At 42.3% G+C, this 19,644-nt stretch overlaps 1 protein-coding gene across 2 annotated transcripts; it reads right to left on the bottom strand.

Moving 5' to 3' along the window:
* Positions 1 to 956: 956 nt before the first annotated feature.
* sec22a (SEC22 homolog A, vesicle trafficking protein) lies at positions 957 to 18,678 on the bottom strand. 2 transcript variants are annotated; one of them, XR_011645141.1, is made up of 8 exons: positions 18,583 to 18,678; positions 16,346 to 16,556; positions 13,447 to 13,610; positions 12,280 to 12,456; positions 10,505 to 10,623; positions 4,044 to 4,109; positions 2,487 to 2,799; positions 957 to 1,575 (listed from the first exon to the last, which is right to left on the bottom strand). XR_011645141.1 is itself a non-coding variant. In XM_034110000.1 (7 exons), exons 2-7 carry the CDS (start codon positions 16,525 to 16,527, stop codon positions 2,599 to 2,601), a joined length of 909 nt encoding a protein of 302 aa, XP_033965891.1. In that variant the 5' UTR covers positions 16,528 to 16,556; positions 18,583 to 18,678; the 3' UTR covers positions 1,990 to 2,598. The 2 variants fall into 2 exon arrangements, 1 of the variants encoding a protein (XP_033965891.1); XM_034110000.1 differs by lacking the exon at positions 957 to 1,575 and having other exon boundaries at positions 1,990 to 2,799.
* Positions 18,679 to 19,644: the final 966 nt, after the last annotated feature.

The following is a 19,644-nucleotide window of genomic DNA, read 5'->3' on the forward strand; positions in this document are numbered from 1 at the left end:
GAGCATTCCATAGAATATAACAAAAAGTGTATCTCGAGCCGGTTTCTGAAACGTACCTACCCCACCTTTAAGTGTTAAATAAAAAGGCAGAAAATTAGTAAAAACCAATACAATACGTTCATTCCCAAATAAAACAAAAACATGGAAGCGCTAACATTCTTTTTCCATATTTAGAGTATAAAAGCCGTGCATTTCAAACACACATTTACGTAACTGCTGCAGGAAAGGAGAATGTGAAGCCAGTGGATGGGTCCGAGCCATATTGTGAAAAGGAGCGATTAGGTCATGTAGGTGTGGTGCTGCTGTTGGAAAAAACATTCAGAGAGCCGGATGAATCATCCGAAATGTCCCCGGAGAGATCTGTAGTGCAGATGCCAGATGGAGCTGCAGCTATCTCCATTTCCACTTTTAACATTTTCCAGAGATTGTTTGAAACAAAAGACGTTATGACGCTCCTGGCTCAACAGTAGAGTGAGCTGCCCATGGACAATACAACTCCATTCTTTGTTAGAATTTGTTGGGATGGTGAAATAATTTGTACCATAATAATTCCCGGAACAAATCTCACACTGCCTGACAACATCTCCTGACTTTAAAGGGCCCTATTCTGCTGATGTTCAGGTGTATATCAGGATGTAGTGTCTCTACTTTAAAGAGTCCTCTCCTGCTGATGTTCAGGTGTATATCAGTATGTAGTGTCTCTACTTTAAAGAGTCCTCTCCTGCTGATGTTCAGGTGTATATCAGTATGTAGTGTCTCTACTTTAAAGAGTCCTCTCCTGCTGATGTTCAGGTGTATATCAGTATGTAGTGCCTCTACTTTAAAGAGTCCTCTCCTGCTGATGTTCAGGTGTATATCAGTATGTAGTGTCTCTACTTTAAAGAGTCCTCTCCTGCTGATGTTCAGGTGTATATCAGTATGTAGTGTCTCTACTTTAAAGAGTCCTCTCCTGCTGATGTTCAGGTGTATATCAGTATGTAGTGTCTCTACTTTAAAGAGTCCTCTCCTGCTGATGTTCAGGTGTATATCAGTATGGAGTGTCTCTACTTTAAAGAGTCCTCTCCTGCTGATGTTCAGGTGTATATCAGTATGTAGTGTCTCTACTTTAAAGAGTCCTCTCCTGCTGATGTTCAGGTGTATATCAGTATGTAGTGTCTCTACTTTAAAGAGTCCTCTCCTGCTGATGTTCAGGTGTATCCAGAATTAAACAAGTCCAATGGAGGCGTTTGGAGGGAGGGCACTTTGGGATTTCAGCCTTTGAACACCGTTCACATGCACACAAACCCGTATAACACACTACAGGAAAGCGAGAACCCAAAGAGCATAACAGGGCCCCTTTAATAGACTGAACGTGAGCGCTGTGGTGGTCTGCACTACACAGGCAGCGGGTGAGAGACTCAGTGGTTAGTCTTCTTCAGGGCATTGGCAAACCATCGAGCCAGAGGCTACTCAGATGCTCTGAGCTGAAGAAACACAGCAACTCGTCTTTACTGCGGCGTGTGGCGCAGTGGGTTGTCCATAGGTGTTGGGATCAGGGGTCACAGGTTCAAACCCCACTGCAGTCAGCATGTCCTCCTGTGGGGATTGTCCACAGTGTTGAGCATGGAAGTCAAGTGACATGTGACGCTACTGCTAACTCAGACCTGTGTATTCACACTTCACACGTGCATAGCTCACACTCCAATGCGAGCAGACTGTGTCTCTGTGAGCAGGAGGTGCTTTAGGAAGAGTCATAAAACATCACACACCTCTCCCTCACACGCATGTCACTGAATCAGTCAGTTAATAAATAGCAAACAATGACATAACTCTATTGGCATTGGCCCCTGAATGCGCCGGCGCTGAAATGAGAACCACACAAGGCAGCATTGCATAGTTTAAAACCAGGATCTAAACCAGAGTCCTGCACCTCGTCAGAAACACGAGTTCACGTAGAATACATGACAGACTGGATGTGATGGAATTAAAAAGTAACAATGTAACTAAACATTAGAGATGTCGAGATGTTTAATTCAGCTGTGTGTTTAGCCTTACCGTAGGAATGGATAAAGAACATGATTTAACATTAAAACGTGACCGTAGCTCGAGTTTCAGAAGCTGTCATGAACATGTTTTTACTTAACATACAATAAAACTAATAATTTAAGTATTTCTTACAGCATAAGAACCAAAACACCGAGGCAAATTCCTTAAAGTTAAAACCTAGTAATAAAAGCGTCTCATTCTGATGCACTAAATCAGATGAGCATTAAAACACCTGGAAGTTTGAATACATTTCTGGTAACAAGTCAAGTGTTAAGCCGAGCGAGCTATTTTGGGGTGTTGCATGACAGGAAGTGGGGTGCAGGAGGGGAATGCGTAAAAGTGGACACATGCAGGACTCTGATTTAACCTCTGGCTGCACAGAAAGGAAGTCAAAGCAAATATTTTGATCAGACACCGATGGGGGTTATTCTCAAATGATCCCAATAAAAGGATTCAAGCACCTCCAAATCCTCGCAGCGATCAGTGCACTGGTGCTGGTTAGTTTGTTGTGCGCTGTGGCATCTCCGCCGTGTTTCCACGACTGAAGGTTTGTTTTTGTGTCTCGGGTCTTTGTCAGACATTGTAGTCCGGAGCTTTGCCCTGAGGCTGCCTGAGTCTGATCTGCAGCGCCATGAAGGCTCCCACCGCCACGTGGAACAGGATCTGCCACACGTTCCTCAGTTCATACAGATACATGTTGGACAGGCAGATGAGTGCAAACGCCAGGATGGACTTACTGTCCCTCCAGACGGAGAAGTAGGCGAACAGGAAGCACTGGAAGGAGAAGAATGGGACGTTAAAGAGGACATCTTTTAAACATTCCTGTTGTCATGTTGCAATACGCTCATTTATATAGACTACCGGCAGCTACTGTCTAAACTAAATGCTCTACTGTCTAAACTAAATGCTCTACTGTCTAAACTAAATGCTCTACCGTCTAAACTAAATGCTGCCGTGATGAAACGCCATATCATGGATCATCAAGGATCTGAAACAGTCTGGAGCTCAAAGGCTTTCTCTCTTGCCGGTTACACCACAAGGTGAGTTCCTTTCTACTTCCTGCTTCTTCACACACATGCTCTCCAGTACAGGTTAGCTCTGAGTGTTAGCGATGCTAATGTGAACACCGACCATACTACGTCCAGAACAGTCGGGCATTGTTTCTGATAGCAGCTTTCTGATTGGGCCGTGGGTCCACATTTCAGATATTACGTCATATCGGACGCAAATCTGGATCAGCTCCGTTGCTCCCCGTTTTTAGAGATGTGGGTACGGAGGAAAAGAGAGAGGGTTTTATTTCCTGACGCTGCGTGAGTTCCCTGACACCCCGGGGACACATGTTTATGTATACAAGACATCAACAAGTGCATTTTGCATGATAGGTCCCCTTTAATAATAGAAGTTATCACCGCAATAACCGTATTTCATTTGGTCTTAATGTACATTATTTAATTTCATATTCTGTTCTTGTACATATCCCATATTCTTTTTGCACTACTTTTTATTTTGTATTTTATTACACATGTTTGAGGAGCTCAGGTCATAAGATTTTCATTGCCATTTCTACACTGTAGCTTTGAGCACATGACAATAAAACCTTTGAATGATGTTCAGCTCATTGACCATGACATGTCTCCAAGCTTTAATGTTCAAAAAGCTCTTTATCTTTCTCATGTGCTGCAGCAGCTCTTTTCACTTTGGGATTGTAACCTTTGCAGACCATTTACATGCACCCAAACCTTTAGACAAACGCACTACAGGCAAAGGTAAATAGGGTCCCTTTAACCAGTGACGTCTTCATCGCGTATGTCCTTTACGGGACAACAAGCTCAGTAAGTAAACCATCATCTACCAATTTGCAGAGCTCCATTTAGCATCAGGAGACGCACAGAAGGAGCTGATGAGAATAGACGAGGTAGTTGGTGCTTATTTCTTCTTCTAATGTTAGTCTAGCTGACACGCGGCCGAGCTGTAAAGTGCAGAGAGACAGCCCCCCCCCCATGCAGGCGACCACTTACCTGATACAGACAGGCCGCCGTGCCCAGGAAGAAGGCAATCACATAATTAAAGTCTTCGTCGTCGTTCTGCACACAGAAAGAAAACATTATTTATTTAACCAATCAAAGCATCATAAAACTGACGACAAGAAAATTCATTAATTTTTCTCATTTGCTTTAAATGAATTGTAAGTGACATCAAGGGACAGAATGGACGGCGTCAAGCAGACGGAGGATTCAGGGGAAGGACCGTTCAGATCCTCCTTATTTGTGAGCCAAAGTGAGTGCACACTTCATGCCGGTTATATTCTGTCATTGAAAAACTAAAATGATGCATGACAGAGTTGAAGCAGAGAGTGGCTCTGTAAACCGAGATGGATGCAACCAGCAGACAGTTCAGCTTTTGACAGATTGTTTTACTTTTGACTGATGTCTCCAAAAAGTTTGACATCGATCTTTGTTTAAAATCTGTTGGAACATCTGCCGGCCTTCATTTTGTGCACCTTGTCACCTAGTTTGATATGATTGATAGTCAAAGCCAGTGGCGAGTGTGAGGGCCTAAGATATTCTACAAAAGAATATTTAAAAACATTAAAAAAAATAATATTTTATTTTTATTTATTTTTTAGTTATATTTTTCATGAGTTTTACCAAAATAACTTGATTTAATTGTATTTAAAATAACATTTCCAAAGAAATAAATCCTTCGAATCTGCCTATTCAGTTTCTGTTGCAATGTGAAGGGTTAAATGAAAGAAGCTTGTATCTGCGAGGTGAAGACAGGAGCTGATTGGACGTCCAGCTGTGAATTCACGGAGGGTCGCTATAGTAACTGAACGAGAGAGTTTTGTCAAATGGCAGTACAATTGACCAATCATATCTTCCCTCTAAATGGGTGGGTGTTATTATCGTGGACTTTATGACAAGTTCCGCCCGCTGTGAAACTTTTCTTGTTTCCATAGCAACAACAACTTCCTGTCAACAGCGTTAACTCGCCTTCAAAATAAAAGCATGCCAAATTACACTTATGACATACAACTGCAACGAAAGTAACACACACAATGCGATATCCTTTTCCATTTCAAAGAACACAAATAGGGTTATCTACAGGTGTTGTTTTGTGTGGCAGAGGGTCGCTGTCATTGATGTGTTTTGCACCCCGGGCTGTTGTTTTGATATTCCGCTGAAGTATACGCTGTGACGTAATAACTCGAGGGAAGGGGGGGAAGGGGGGGGTCAGAGGGCCTAGGTATAAAAGTCACGGCTCGCCACTGGTCAAAGCTATGAACATAAATCAGAGGTCAGAGGAAGATAAAAACTGAAATGACTTCGATGTTACCGCCTCAGGCAGAGTGAAGGGTAAACTAATTAGGAATGCACAAACATAACAAATCACAAATGATAAGAAAGTGAAGGAAGAGGCTATTTGGGGCTTCCACCTTAAAGGTCACCTATCGTGCTATCTTTAGGCAATAGCATAGGTCTCAGATATATACAAAGATATTAAAAACATGTCGATGAAGTGTTTTGCTCAAAACACCAAACAGATCATTCTAGCCATGCCTCATACCCCTCTATTTCACTTCCTGTTTCAAAAGTGCTGATTTGGGATAAAGCTTTAAAATAAATAAAAATTGATAATCAAAAAGGGGGGGGGTCTGAGCTCATGCGGGACCCGGCAGCTACTGTCTAAACTAAATGCTGCCGTGATGAAACGCCATATCATGGATTATCAAGGATCTGAAACAGTCTGGAGCTCAAAGGCTTTCTCTCTTGCCGGTTACACCACGAGGTGAGTTCCTTTCTACTTCCTGCTTCTTCACACACATGCTCTCCAGCACAGGTTAGCTCTGAGTGTTAGCCATGCTAATGTAAACACCGACCATATTACGTCCAAAACAGTCGGGCATTGTTTCTGATAGCAACGTTTCTGATTGGGCCGTGGGTCCACATTTCAGATGTTACGTCATATCGGACGCAAATCTGGATCAGCTCCGTTGTTCCCCGTTTTTAGAGATTTGGGTACGGAGGAAAAGAGAGGGTTTTATTTGCTGACGCTGCGTGAGTTCCCCGACACACCGGGGACACATGTTGATGTATACAAGACATCAACAAGTGCATTTTGCACGATAGGTCCTCTTTAATAATAGAAAAAATGCCTATTTAATAGAAAAAACAAAGTTAATGACAATTTTGATATTGGAAGTTATTAAACAACTTGTGACCTAAAGTAGGCACAGATTTAACGTTGAGTTGCTCTGTAAACTGTAATGTTGTGATCAGTTTAGATAATCCTTGGACAGTCTGCTTAACTTTTCTGCACAAAAAGGTTTCAGCATGTTGTCACATATGTTTGTTAAGATTAAAAAAGAATTCCAAGGTCATACGTAAACCAGAACTCCACTTTGAGAGAAGCTGAAACTGTTTGTATTATCTTTTTTATGTGCTTCATTTTTCTTTATGAAACATCTACAACCTGACCTTCAGTACGGACGCTTTTATGGAACGCATTACACAGGGATGGGTCTCCATTCAATGGTAATGTAACTGCCAAAGTAATAATCTGTCATTTCATTTCATTTCAAACCTTTATTTATACAGATAAATCCCATTGAGATCATCGATCTCTTTTCCAAGGGAGACCTGCTCAAGTAGTTCCACATGAAACATAAAAACATAAACAGAACAACAAAAGGACATCATCCAGCATCATTTACAAAATTATCCACATAAGCAGGTACCAATAGCTTCCGATTGAGTAGCATCCAACCGAGCTTTAAAAACATTTAGTGGCACCAGATTGCTCAGTTTCCATTTAATTTGCAGACTATTCCAAGACAGAGGAGCTGCGCATCTAAAAGCTGTCTTCCCTAAGACAGTCCTAGCAGCTGCTCATTTAATAAAACCACAGCATGCGATCTCAGGCAGTAGCCACTTACAATTCTCCGTGAGATCAGGGAGCAGATATAAGATGGAAGTTTCCCTAACATGGCTTTGTATATAAAAATGTACCAGTGACTGAGCCTCCGTACAGTTAGTGAAAGCAAACCAGCCCTTGCACACAGGGTACAGTGATGGGTTAATGCTTTACAGTTTGTCACAAATCTCAGTGCGCTGTGATACGCAGCATCTAACTTGACCAGGCAATGGGCAGGTGCATTCATATAGACCAGATCCCCAGAGTCCAGCACAGGTCAAAGGTCACAGAGCCTTTTCCTGGCCTCAAGCGAGAAACAGGACTTGTTCCTGTAGAAGAAACCTAGCCTAACCCTCAGTTTTTTAAGCAGGTTATTGACATGAAGTTTAAAAGAGAGACAATCATCAAGCCAGATACCAAGGTATTTGTAACAGGTAACAACTTCAAGTTTTGTTCCTTGCGTAGTTACAATATCTAAAACAGGCTCTGGTGTCTTTTTAGCTTTTGAAAAGAGCATTACCTTGGTTTGATCCACATTTAAAAGAAGCTGTAGTTCAGAGAGCTGAGTCTGAATAGTGTAAAAAACAGCCTGTAATTTAACACCAGCCTCTTTAATGGAGGGACCTGCACAGTACATCACAGTATCATCCGCATAAAAATGTAAAGTAGCTTCATCCACATTATCACCTACGCTGTTAATATATATGGAGAATAAAAGTGGTCCTAAAACAGAACCTTGTGGTACACCATTAGAAATGTTTAACCACTCAGAAGACAGCCCATCAAAGTGAACACATTGGGACCTTTCAGAGAGGTAGTTCACAAACCACCCACTGCAAGGCTGGATATGCCAATACTGAGTAGCCTCTGCTTTAAGATGAGATGATCAACGGTGTCAACCGCTTTGGAAAGGTCAATAAACAGAGCTGCACAACTCTGCTTATTATCTAAAATACTAGTAATGTCATTTACCACTTTCATTGTGGCAGTGATGGTGCTGTGTTTCTTTCTGAAGCCTGACCGATGTTTAGACAGGATGTCATTTGTACATAAAAACTCCTTTACTTGTTCACTCACAAGTCGTTCGAGCACCTTAGCCAGAACTGACAATTTAGAGATTGGCCTATAGTTATTTAAAATAGTTGCCTCCCCTCCTTTCAGTAAAGGCAAGACATAAGCAGACTTCCATACTTTTGGAATTGTGTTCGTGCTGAGGGAGAGGTTCAAAAGAGAAGTAAGAGGTGGAGCAATAAAATCTGCAGCTATCTTTAAAAAGAAAGGTTCTACGTTGTCCGGGCCAGCCGGTTTCCTAGGATCTAACTTGGATAATGCTTCATGAACAATACCAACAGTTAAAGGAGTAAAACTGAAAGGGTTTTCCAGACCACATTGTTCAGAGTCAAGGAATGGAGTGTTCACAGGAGCCACACAGCCAAACAGAGAGCCACAAGACACAAAATGCTCATTAAAGCAATTTAGCATAGTAGCCCTGTCTGATATAATGCCAGATGCTGTGGTGAGGCACGGAGGTAGCTCATTACGGATCTCACCGGTTGATATCGATTTTATTGCTTTCCAACATTTCCTAGGATTATTTAGGTTTTCTGTGGTAACTGACAAATAGTACTTCGACTTTGCACTTTTGACATGTGAAGTGAAGCTATTCCTTAGCTGCCTAAAACGGATCCATTCTACCTCTGAGCCTGATTTCCTAGCCTTTGCCCAGGCCTTGTTTCTCTCATGAAGGAGACTGGACAGCTTAGCAGAAAACCAAGGATTGTCTCGTCCCTTTACTCTAAATGTACGCAGGGGTGCATGTCTATCAATGATCTCCATACAACCAAGATAAAAATAAGACCATGCGGTTTCTACATCAGCACACAGATCGATTTTACCCCAATCAAACCCAAACAGATCATGCACAAAACCCTGCTCCACAAAATGTTTTATGTCTCTCTTGATGATAATGCGAGGTTTAAACTTTTGGACCTTAGTGTCCCTAATTGTGGCTACAACACAGTGATCGCTCAGATCATTTGCAAATACTCCCACAGAAGAATATTTATGGAACATTAGTTACAATGAGATCAATTAGGGAGGATTTATTAGGGGACTTAATATTTGGGCGAGTAGGACTGTCCACAATCTGAGTAACATTCAATGAGATACAAAGGTTTTTAAAATCCTCTGACACTGCAGTTAACCAGTCCCAGTTAAAATCTCCAAGTAGCACTATTTCCTTGTAGTCTAGTTGCGATAAAAGATTTGCTAGCGAAGACAAGGAGTCTTTGACAGCTGAGGGGGGTCTGTAACAGCCCACCACCATGACCAGTTGACCCTTTGCTACTTCAATATTTAAGGCTAAAAATTCAAATTGCTTACTGATCGATTTGGAAACTAATGTGTTAACTATTCTTAACATAAATTGCAACGCCACCACCTTTATTAGGCCGGTCGGTACGATACACATTAAAACCATTTAAGGCAACGTCAGAGGCCAAAATAGACTTATTTAGCCATGTTTCAGATAAGACAATGACGTCAGCGTCAGTCGATTTTGCCCAGATACGGACAAAATCTAGTTTACCTAACAGACTGCGCACATTCAAGTGGATGAAACCCAACCCAGACCTAGCTTTAAAATCAGCAGGAGTAGCGATCTGACTACTACTACAGGGCGGACCAGGGTTAGGTTGTACATTTCCTGACAGTAATAACAACAACAAAAACCAGTCATCTTTTCCTCTTAAATGACACACATACATTGTCATCTAATTTAGAAACACCGGAAAAGTCTGCGAGAGTGTGATTAGAGCTTAAGAAGCAGTCCTGAAGAACCATCATCGCAGGAAAAACTTTTCACGATAAAAACTACAACGACGCATGACACAAGTTGAGAGTGGCTTTGTTATCTGTAATGTGACAGTTTAGCTCATCCTGTACAGATTGCTTTGTTTTTTCTGCACAAAAATTGTTCAGATTTCTGGTTTCTGCTCAACTGCCTGGCTTTGCTATCGGACTTTATTTTGGCAATATTGTCACATAACTTTGTTAAGATTTCAAAACGAATGCCATACACCAGCGGTTCCCAACCTGTGGGCCCCCTAGAGGTCCGCGAAGGCATTGCAAGTGGGCCGCTAAATAATTAGCAAAACATTACGATTTGTGAGGAAACATTTCATTATTAAGATTTAGTTTTATTTGAAGCTCTTTCTCTTTCTTGATCCTCCTTAGCAACACTCATTACAGTCCTTGACACCGGTCTGTTCTACTGGAATAACAACGTGTCACATGTTCTGAATTGACCAATCAGAATCGAGTATTCAACTAAACCGTGTAATAACAATGTCTGTTTGTTACTGATGGCCAGCTCCTTTTTTCGAATTCAAATCAAATGTACTCTGAGAGCTTTACGTAGGCTCCGTATTGGTTATGGTTGAATGTGGGGCAGCAACATGTTATAGATTCTTAAGTGGGCCCCGAGTTCAAAAACGTTGGGAACCGCTGCCATACACGAAACGGAACATTTGAGAGAAAGTGAAACTGTTTGAATTGTCTCCGTCACCTGCATGATGCTCTCTATAGCGTGCACCCCCCTCAGCAGGTTGAGGCCTCCACAGAGGACGCTGAGCACGCAGGACACGATGCCGGGGAGCGTCACGGGATCCAGCATCTGGGTGGGAGCTGGAGAGAGGACACGTTAATACCGGCTGACCACAAACTGCTGACTAACGGAATGCAGAAGAACCTCCTTTCAAAGGATAACAATAATAATGTATTTCATTTATATAACACTTTTCTAGAAACTCAAAGACACTTTACACAGCTAAAAAGAATCACAATATATAAAACATGAACTACAGATTAAAAGCATTTCTGAAGAGGTGATTTGTGAAAGAGATAAAACAGACACACAATCTGCTGACAGACGAACGACAGCAACATTAAGAAACATCTCCTCCCAAAGGATACAGCAGACTGAACTGTCATTATGTAAACACTACGATATGCACGAGGAAACGATAAGCCTTGATGAGAAGCCACACATTCACTGCTTTGAAATCTTCTCACAACTTGTAATAACATCGCGGCACAATAAAGAGAGAGCGATGCATCACTGGGATGAATTAGCATGCTTCCTCCCTCGGGACAACGTGATGTATGTTCTCAGAAAAGTGAGAGTGGCAAGGGCAGCGAACAGAAAGCGAACAAAGCGTGGAGAGCAGGATGTCAGGAGGAGTAGAGCGGCTCCGAGCGACCGGCGGAGGCACCGCTTAGCTGGGGGGGGGCAGGTGTGACGGAGAGTACGAGACGGGGGGTGTGTTCAGGAGCAGAGGGCAGAGAGGCCGAGACACAGAGCAGCCGTCGGTCTGAAGGAGAGGGTTTCTGACCACTAGGACTGCTCATCCAAAATGTATTGCTATAGCCGCGTTCACACCGCAGTACTTTTCCCACTTTAGTTCCGAAATGTTGCGTTCACACCAAAAGGAGCCGGAACTAAAATGAGTTCATGAGAACCCCTTTTCCGTCCCGGCTAGAGAGCAGGGACTTTCTGGGAGAAAAAGGTTCCTATTTCTGATTGGCTGGGCGGATTGCAGACCACGCCCCGTAAAACTCCAAAAAAGTTTGGTGAAGCCGCCATTTTATTATCCTCACATTAGCATTATTAGCATTAGCTTTATTAGCATTAGCTTTATTAGCATTAGCATTATTAGCATTAGCCCAGCGCAGAAACGCAGAGAGACTAACTTATGGCAACACAAAAGAAAACATGGGAGTGGTGGAGATGAGGAGGTGTCGGCGTTCTGGCGATTTACTCGGAAGGCTTCAGTAGAAGCTGCTGGGAGTCCCAGCAGCTTCTACTGAAGCCTAATATGAACCCGTGCAATATTCAAATCACAGTAATTAAAAATAGTTATTTAGGAAGTGCAATGTGAACTGATCAAAAAGCTTCTCAAAAAGCAATATGAAAAATATCAGGTGCTTCAAAGTCTCCAGAGTTGTCCCTTTACTGCTGCAGTATATAATTACATGTTACTTGTTAGATATATATAATACATCACTGAGGAAATCAGCAGTGACCCTTCCATGTCTTTGTGTCTTTGTGTTACAAAGACACAAAGACACAAAGACACATGTCACTCCTGTTAATTAGAGCCAGTAATGAGAGCAAGATAAGATATCACTGTATTGATCCCCAGGAGGGAAATTAAGTATTAAAGTATTATAAGCATGTGTGTGTGTGTGTGTGTGTGTGTGTGTGTGTGTGTGTGTGTGTGTGTGTGTGTGTGTGTGTGTGTGTGTGTGTGTGTGTGTGTGTGTGTGTGGCTCCTGTCCTACCGATGCCTTTGTATTTGGAGGATGTGTGTGAGAAGCCGTTGACGCTGCGCAGGTCGTCGGCAGAGAGCTGGTACGGCGGCCGCAGCTTGATCTCCGTCTGCATGTCGGAGAGGTTGATCTTAGTGGAGAGAGAGCGCGGGCTGTTGTAGCGCTGCTTCGTCTTCTGGATGAAGGTGTCTGAAGGAGGAGAGACGGCACCACGACAGCATGTGAGCTTGGATCTCTCGTTGTACATACTGTCAGAAACACCACTGTCTCATTGCATATATATGCTTTCCATTTCTTTTTTTTTAAGCTTACAATATATTCACTTTGCCAAATAGCTAACGCCTAGACCATTTCTCTAAATGCACTTCCATCTTGAGTTGTAGTTTCTCTGTTACATTTTCCTTGCTTTCCATTTTGAAATGACGAACACTGGTTATGCATTTTCGAAACGCAATAAAAAGATTTTGATCTGAAGAACAGAAGGAGCAAAACAAGAACTGGGCAGTTTCAACACGTTCACCGACACATGAATGACTCGGATCTGCCTTTGTTTCTTCATTACTTACATGTGCATTTTAGCAGCCGTTTACAATGACCAAAACTGATGTTGTTTTCCCGGCTCTTACTTGAGTCACCTGGTATACATAGGGTCTCCCATGTGATAGTGATATCTATCTATCAATCAATCAATCAATCAATCAATCAATCAATCAATCAATCAATCAATCAATCAATCCATCCATCAATCAATCTACCTACCTATCTATATACCCACCCACCTACCTACCTACCTACCTACCTACCCACCCACCTACCCACCTACCTACCTACCTACCTACCTACCTACCTACCTACCTACCTACCTACCTACCCACCCACCTACCCACCTACCTACCTACCTACCTACCCACCCACCTACCTACCCACCTACCTACCTACCTACCTACCTACCCACCCACCTACCCACCCACCTACCCACCCACCTACCTACCTACCTACCTACCTACCTACCTACCTACCCACCTACCTACCTACCCACCCACCCACCTACCTACCTACCTACCTACCTACCTACCTACCTACCTACCTACCTACCTACCCACCTATCTACCTATGTGTACCTAAGGCCTCCCATGTGATAGTTAGCTGTAACATGCTGTGAAACCCAGGGCAGCTCACCAAATTCGATGAAGGAGTACGGCCGCACGGCGTTCCTGATGCGCTTGGGGTCATAGGTCACGATGAACTCCTTCTGCAGCTCGTCCAGGAAGCAGAAGGCCAGGACGTTGGGGTAGCTGGCGGTGCAAACCATCAAGTATCCAACTCCCAGCGCGCTTGTGAAACTGAAACGCACACAAAATACTGCTTTTAATACTCTGCCCTTCTTTCTCGTGACCTTGGGAACTTGTACGGAGGACACCGGGCTGAACGCTCTGCAGATAATAAAAGAACAACACAGCAGCATTTTCTATTCTCCTGGCTGCTGCTCGGAGACAGAGAACAAACACTATTCAGCCTAAAACTCACAAAGCTAAATAAACACAATGTCCCACTCACATGAACCTTGGCAGGGAATCTCTCTTTTGGCCCTGAAGTGTTAATTGATAATTGCAACGACAGCAACATCTAAATTGATGCGAAACATGTCAACAAACCGAGCAGATGGATGTGAGCGGGGAGCGTCCACCAGGAGGAGGAGGCGGCTTAGCAGAGGAGCATTTGCTGCAAATGGTCTCAATAAGAGTGTGGGCTAAGATACCCTGAACGCAGCATCTTACGGCGCATTTCCGCGGTTTAAGCGTGCCAAACCCGGCACGTTTTTGGTTGCGTTTCCACTAGGGGTCGTTCCAGCTAACGGGTACCTTTTCACAGTTTTCTGGCTCTCCAAAATCGAGGTTCTTTCCGGGCCAACAACCGGGCTGAGTCGGGCTGAGCATGCTAAACTAGAGAGAGAATAGCTGGCAAGGGTGCTACAACTACAACAAGATGAACATATTTGTGATTTAATTGTAATACACGTTTCAAAATGATGCCGAAGTAACAACACACTGATACCGGTTAGTAAAAACCATGAATTAATGCTTTGACGAGTCTGCAGACAGACGGCAGGCGAACAACCTTTTAAAATGTGTGTTTTCTGAATGGAACTTGGCTAAGCTAACGCATTATATGCTCCGACAAGGATCAAAACTGGAAACCACCAGAGTAAAGGACAGTAGATCAGAAATGAGGGGCTCACGGCAGCCCCCCCGGCTCGGTAACTGCAGAACAATACGCGAGTCTAATAACACCTTTCCAAGTCGTTAGATTAGTCGTTAGTCGCTTTTGACAAAAATGAGTAGCCGGAGGGTTTGGTAAGCCGCCGAATTTAACGATTGAAGTCTCAATTAGGGATCGACCGACATGGCTTTTTCAAGGCCGATACCGGTTATTAGTAATCAAGGAGACCGATAACCGATATTTACATTTCCAGTAAAATCAGAAAATCTTGGAGTCAAAATGTAGAAAAACAGAACTTCAATGAAATGCCTTTTTATGTTTAATGAACTTTTCAACATCTTAAAACTGGTTTCCTCCCTGAGTAAAGTAAATGAAGTAAAAAATAAAAACTACTAAAACTTGTTCTGAACTTCTGATATTTGAGTCTCACTCATTTAGTAGTCCCAATGCAGCAGCACCAGATTGTGGTGCAGAGTTGCTGCGAGGCTCCACTAGCAGCCGTCACAGTCGCAGCCGTCACAGTCGCAGTCGTCCCAGCGCCGCGTCCCAGTTTCTCCGCTGCGAGGCGCTAAGTGACACTTGAGTAATAGCCTATCAGATAGCGCTGTGGGCGGGACATTGCTCGTGAACAGTGGTGACTGCAGCCAGAGAAACGGCCGCATCAGAGCCAAAGTCGTATCGGCAATTTGATTTTTTAAAAAGCCGATCTGTAAATCTGTAAAATGCGGAACATCGGCCTCGATAATCGGCCGACCCCTCGTCTCAATGAGGAAAACATCTATTTAACGAGGCAGTCCTGGCCAAGAAAGGCTGCAGCAGAAAACTTATTAAAAAAATAATTTTAAAATTAAAAAAACAAGAAAATAAATCAAAGTCAGAAAAGTCTTCACCCACAGATCTTGTGTTCTAAACATGTGTACATTAAGTTCGCTATTAATGTCACCGATAACTCGTTACTCTGCAGAATGATAGCAAGGATTATCCTCCATTTCACGACAAAGGCCGATAACAGTCATGACGGCTTCGAAGTCTCAGAGTATCACAGACGTGGCTCTAACCCGCCTCGCTCAGTCGGACCTTTACTCTCTTCTGACTTCAGACGCTCGTACTGATGAGACTCTTATCAAAAGAGACGCCGGCTCAGTGATGAGTTCGTGTCCTCTGTCTTAATAGCTCTAATTAGCTCTTCACAAACAGCAGCTTCAAAGCATTTCCCCGAGCACCAGCGGGCCTTTTAGAGGCAGTTGACTCCTCGAAGGAGCTGTCACATCCCTCACATTAAAAAGCATTTCTCCATCAACGCTGCGTTGGCAGGTCAGAGACAGAGCCGACGGCTGACAGTTTAATCACCAGGCTTGTCAAATCTATAAAGTTAAAACTCTAAACTGTACTTTGTTGAAAGACATATTGAGTGATAGTCGTACACATACTGCTGCATTGTAACACGAACACATAGCTATCCACAGTCAAGAGGAGGGCTGCTCGATTATGGCAAGAATCATAATCTTGATTATTTGGGTCAATAATTGTAATTGCGAATATTCATCGACTTTGAAAACATGCATTTATTGAAAAACAAAATGTTGAGCAGAATGTGTTGAACATTTGATTACCCTGAACTTTAAGGATAATTCAACTGAAAAACCAAAAAAAAAAAAAAAATGTATTAAAAAAAAAAGTAATAATAAAAAAATTATCGTTTTATTTCAATTACGTTGTTTTCATAATCATAATCGCGATTAAAATACGATGAATTAAGCAGCCCTATTCAAGAGGCTTGATATACTTAGTTTCTTTCGCCCGTTTGAATGATACTTGACTTGAAATAACGGAACACTCAACGTCCCACATGACCTACTTGACATTGAAGGGTCCGGTCCTCAGCGTGCAGCGGTCAGGGAACTGGCTGAGTTTCTTGGAGAGACCCTTGATGTTCTTCTTGGTCTCCTGAAGCTCTTTGTCCTGCTCGTAGTCAGTGGACGCAGAGAGAGGGAGGCCGTCCCCGACCCGGACCACCGAGGCGAACAGCACCATCGACATCTTACAGCTCTGGCAAACTCGCTGAAGCTCTAGAGACAGATGGAAGAGTGTTGAGCAAACATCTCATGTCACGGGTCGATACGCGGCTCTCCGTTCTCACTGTGAACCAAGCACCTTGTTCACATGCATTCTGAATCACATGGCATCGCTGGAACAATGACCACAATCTGTTTTTATTGTGAGAGCAATCGTTCAGCTGAAGTCACTGATTAACTAAATCACTATTTGATGGAATAAGATATTTTAAAATGTATTTAGCAGCAGATTCTTTACTGGCTGATACTCACACTGCAAGAATAGCTTTAGCTTATATGTTCTCCACACACACTGACTGCATATTGTGTGTTTTATAACCCAATACAGGTCCTGCCCAATGGACATGTCCTCATCTCTGTGAGATCCACCTGTAAAGCAAGGGACCACCGTCAGCCAGGCATCAACGTTACGCCCAAACCTAGTGGGATGCACCCTGTGTTCTGCAGTAAGGCGTGCTCCACCTCGACCTGTGCTCCCATTGTCCTCAAGGCAAGAGATTGGGAAAGGCTGTTTTAACAGTTAATATTGCAAAATAACAAAAATAAGTAAAAATCCGTACAGACCATGTGGTGATACCTATGCAGGGTAGATGCAAGAACCCTGAAGTCAGATGTAAAACCTTTTAAGACCTTTTAAGACCCTTTCCAGACATTTTAAGACCTCATCGCCACTTTGAGTTCTTACCGGTTACCTTGGCGACACACTTTACCTCACATTGACTATACACAGTATTGATTGTCCTTCCTCCTTATCTTCCAACCATTTGGACGCAGACCTGCATTTCCCCATAACGATGTTGCTTAGCAACCGGTGTAAACGGACCTTCGCGCGATCAAGCAGTGAGCGTGCGACGTCCTGTTCAGATGACGTCAAACCCAACGGGATGCCATCAATAAACTCCACAGAATCACACGACACACCTACGCCGTCGCCATGACTACATTCAGGCAGACTGTGGAACACAACCTCTCTGGACCATTCATATACTTATTGAAAACAAGCTACAGAATTTAATACCTTGGAAAATGCCGTTTGACTTTTTAATAGCCTTCATTTTCGCTAAATTTATTTATCAACTTTTAATACTTTTTAAGACCCCGCGGACCCCCTGCTAGTATGTATACATGTTAAAAAAGAAAGTGTGCCATTGGACGAAAAGGGTTTCAAGGAGGAGTCCAGTATCAGGGGGCTATTATGTGTAGGTTGGTGATTTCAACATAATCGACGCAGGGAAAAATACATTGAACATTTGACCTTGGAAACACAGAGCATTGCTGAGAACATAAACCATGAAAGCTCTACTTAATGGTCCATTTAAAAAAATTATACTAAACTGGGGAACATTAAGGGATCCCAGGAACATAGAGAGGCCCCATGGGACTCACTACATGTTACTGTCTGTGGCATAATGTTAATATCATGGACCTCTGCTGCGGTTTTAAATACAGATTTGAGATAGATATGGTTGTGTGTCAGGACCATGGACAGCAACACAGACTGAATGAAGGGGCGTTGGGAGGAAGAAGAGGCACGACATCACGACGAGATTTCAGCACACTGGTGGCAAAACACAAAACCACAGCTTCATAGCAGACTCAATGCTTCAGTAATACTAATTGGTTAATCAACTTAAACAGCAGGAACTAAAAACGACGACGGTTTGACAGAGAAAATACGTTTATGCTAGATAGCTTAGCATAAAGCTAAGAAGCTAAAGAAGCTTTGTTTACACCCGTTTTCAAAACTATTCCTATCTACATGTTTCGTGTGTTGAACCGTTTGTCCAAAATGTAAGCATCCAGTGTATATAATAATAAAACTAGCAAACACCAGACCTTATTAGCCAGCTAGTCACTGTTAGCGGCTAACTGCATTAGCTTTTTCACTAACGTTCCTTACAACTAACGTTAGCAGCTAACAGCTAGCTCCTCTGCGAACCTTAAACTCCGTAGAAAGTTAGAATGAAAAACAACACATGTCAGACAGAGTGGGTTATTAAGTGAAGTATTTAACACCTACCTAAACGAGTGTTGCATCCTGTGCTAATCTGTGATAGAGCAGATGTTACATTTAGCAGAGAGCAGAGCTGCAGCTAGCAGGTCTGTTTACGTGGCTGCTCGCTGTGCATTGTGGGTAATGTGGGCACGTATCACAGATTATTGATTTTTTAAAGAGGCCACATGGGAATTAAAACAACATTCTGAACAAAGGTTGTTGGGTTTTTTTGTTCTGAGATTTCCAGAAGACATCTTTTTAATTTAATTTAAATATATCTATTTTTATTTTTATCATAATTCTGATTTTTACCTTAGATATTTGCCTTTTTTCTGAATTCTGAGATTAAAGTGAGAACTAAATTCTGATAAACGTTTTATCACATCTTGAAAAATAATTGTCATGTGGCCCTAATCCTCTTCCGTAGTTCTGGAGCTATCTGGATCTGTATACATGGACCTACCCATCAACTGTGTTACTATATTTGTAGATTTAACTTGGATAATATAATATATTTTGAACTTCTACAGGGAAAATGTCTTAACAGCAGAATAAAAAAATACTACTTCTGTTGTTATTTTTTATCTTACAATGACCACCACTTTGTCTAAATTGTCTTATATTTTACATAATTATTTATAATTGACTTATTTTTGTATTTGTGCATATGTTTTTGTGTTGCTAAAACAATTGAATATCCTCTCTGGGGATCAGTAAAGTTATATTATGTACTGTTATGTTATATTATAATATGTAATGATGTTATTATGCTAATTGTTACATTTTCAATCAATCAATGTTTATTGATATAGCCCAATATCACAAATGTTCCATTTGTCTCAGTGGTCTTCACAGTGTGTACAGAATATCAGTATGACAATACGACACCCTCTGTCCTTAGACCCTCTGTCCTTAGACCCTCTATCCTCAGACCCTCTGTCCTTAGACCCTCTGTCCTTAGACCCTCTGTCCTCAGACCCTCTGTCCGTAGACCCTCACATTGTACAAGGAAAAACTTCCATTTTGATTACATATAAATAAAAAACTATTTATTTTAAATTAAATAATAAGAATATATACATTGTA

This window comes from Pseudochaenichthys georgianus, chromosome 21 (assembly GCF_902827115.2).
Source record: "Pseudochaenichthys georgianus chromosome 21, fPseGeo1.2, whole genome shotgun sequence".
NCBI lineage: Eukaryota > Metazoa > Chordata > Actinopteri > Perciformes > Channichthyidae > Pseudochaenichthys > Pseudochaenichthys georgianus.

Coding starts and splice junctions, on each gene's coding strand:
- sec22a (XM_034110000.1), bottom strand. CDS start 16,527: ATGTCGATGGTGCTGTTCGCCTCGGTGGTCCGGGTCGGGGACGGCCTC. Junction 10,624..12,279: donor CTCCAAATACAAAGGCATCG/GTAGGACAGGAG, acceptor TCCTCTCTCCAG/CTCCCACCCAGATGCTGGAT. Junction 4,110..10,504: donor CTATAGAGAGCATCATGCAG/GTGACGGAGACA, acceptor TTCTGTGTGCAG/AACGACGACGAAGACTTTAA.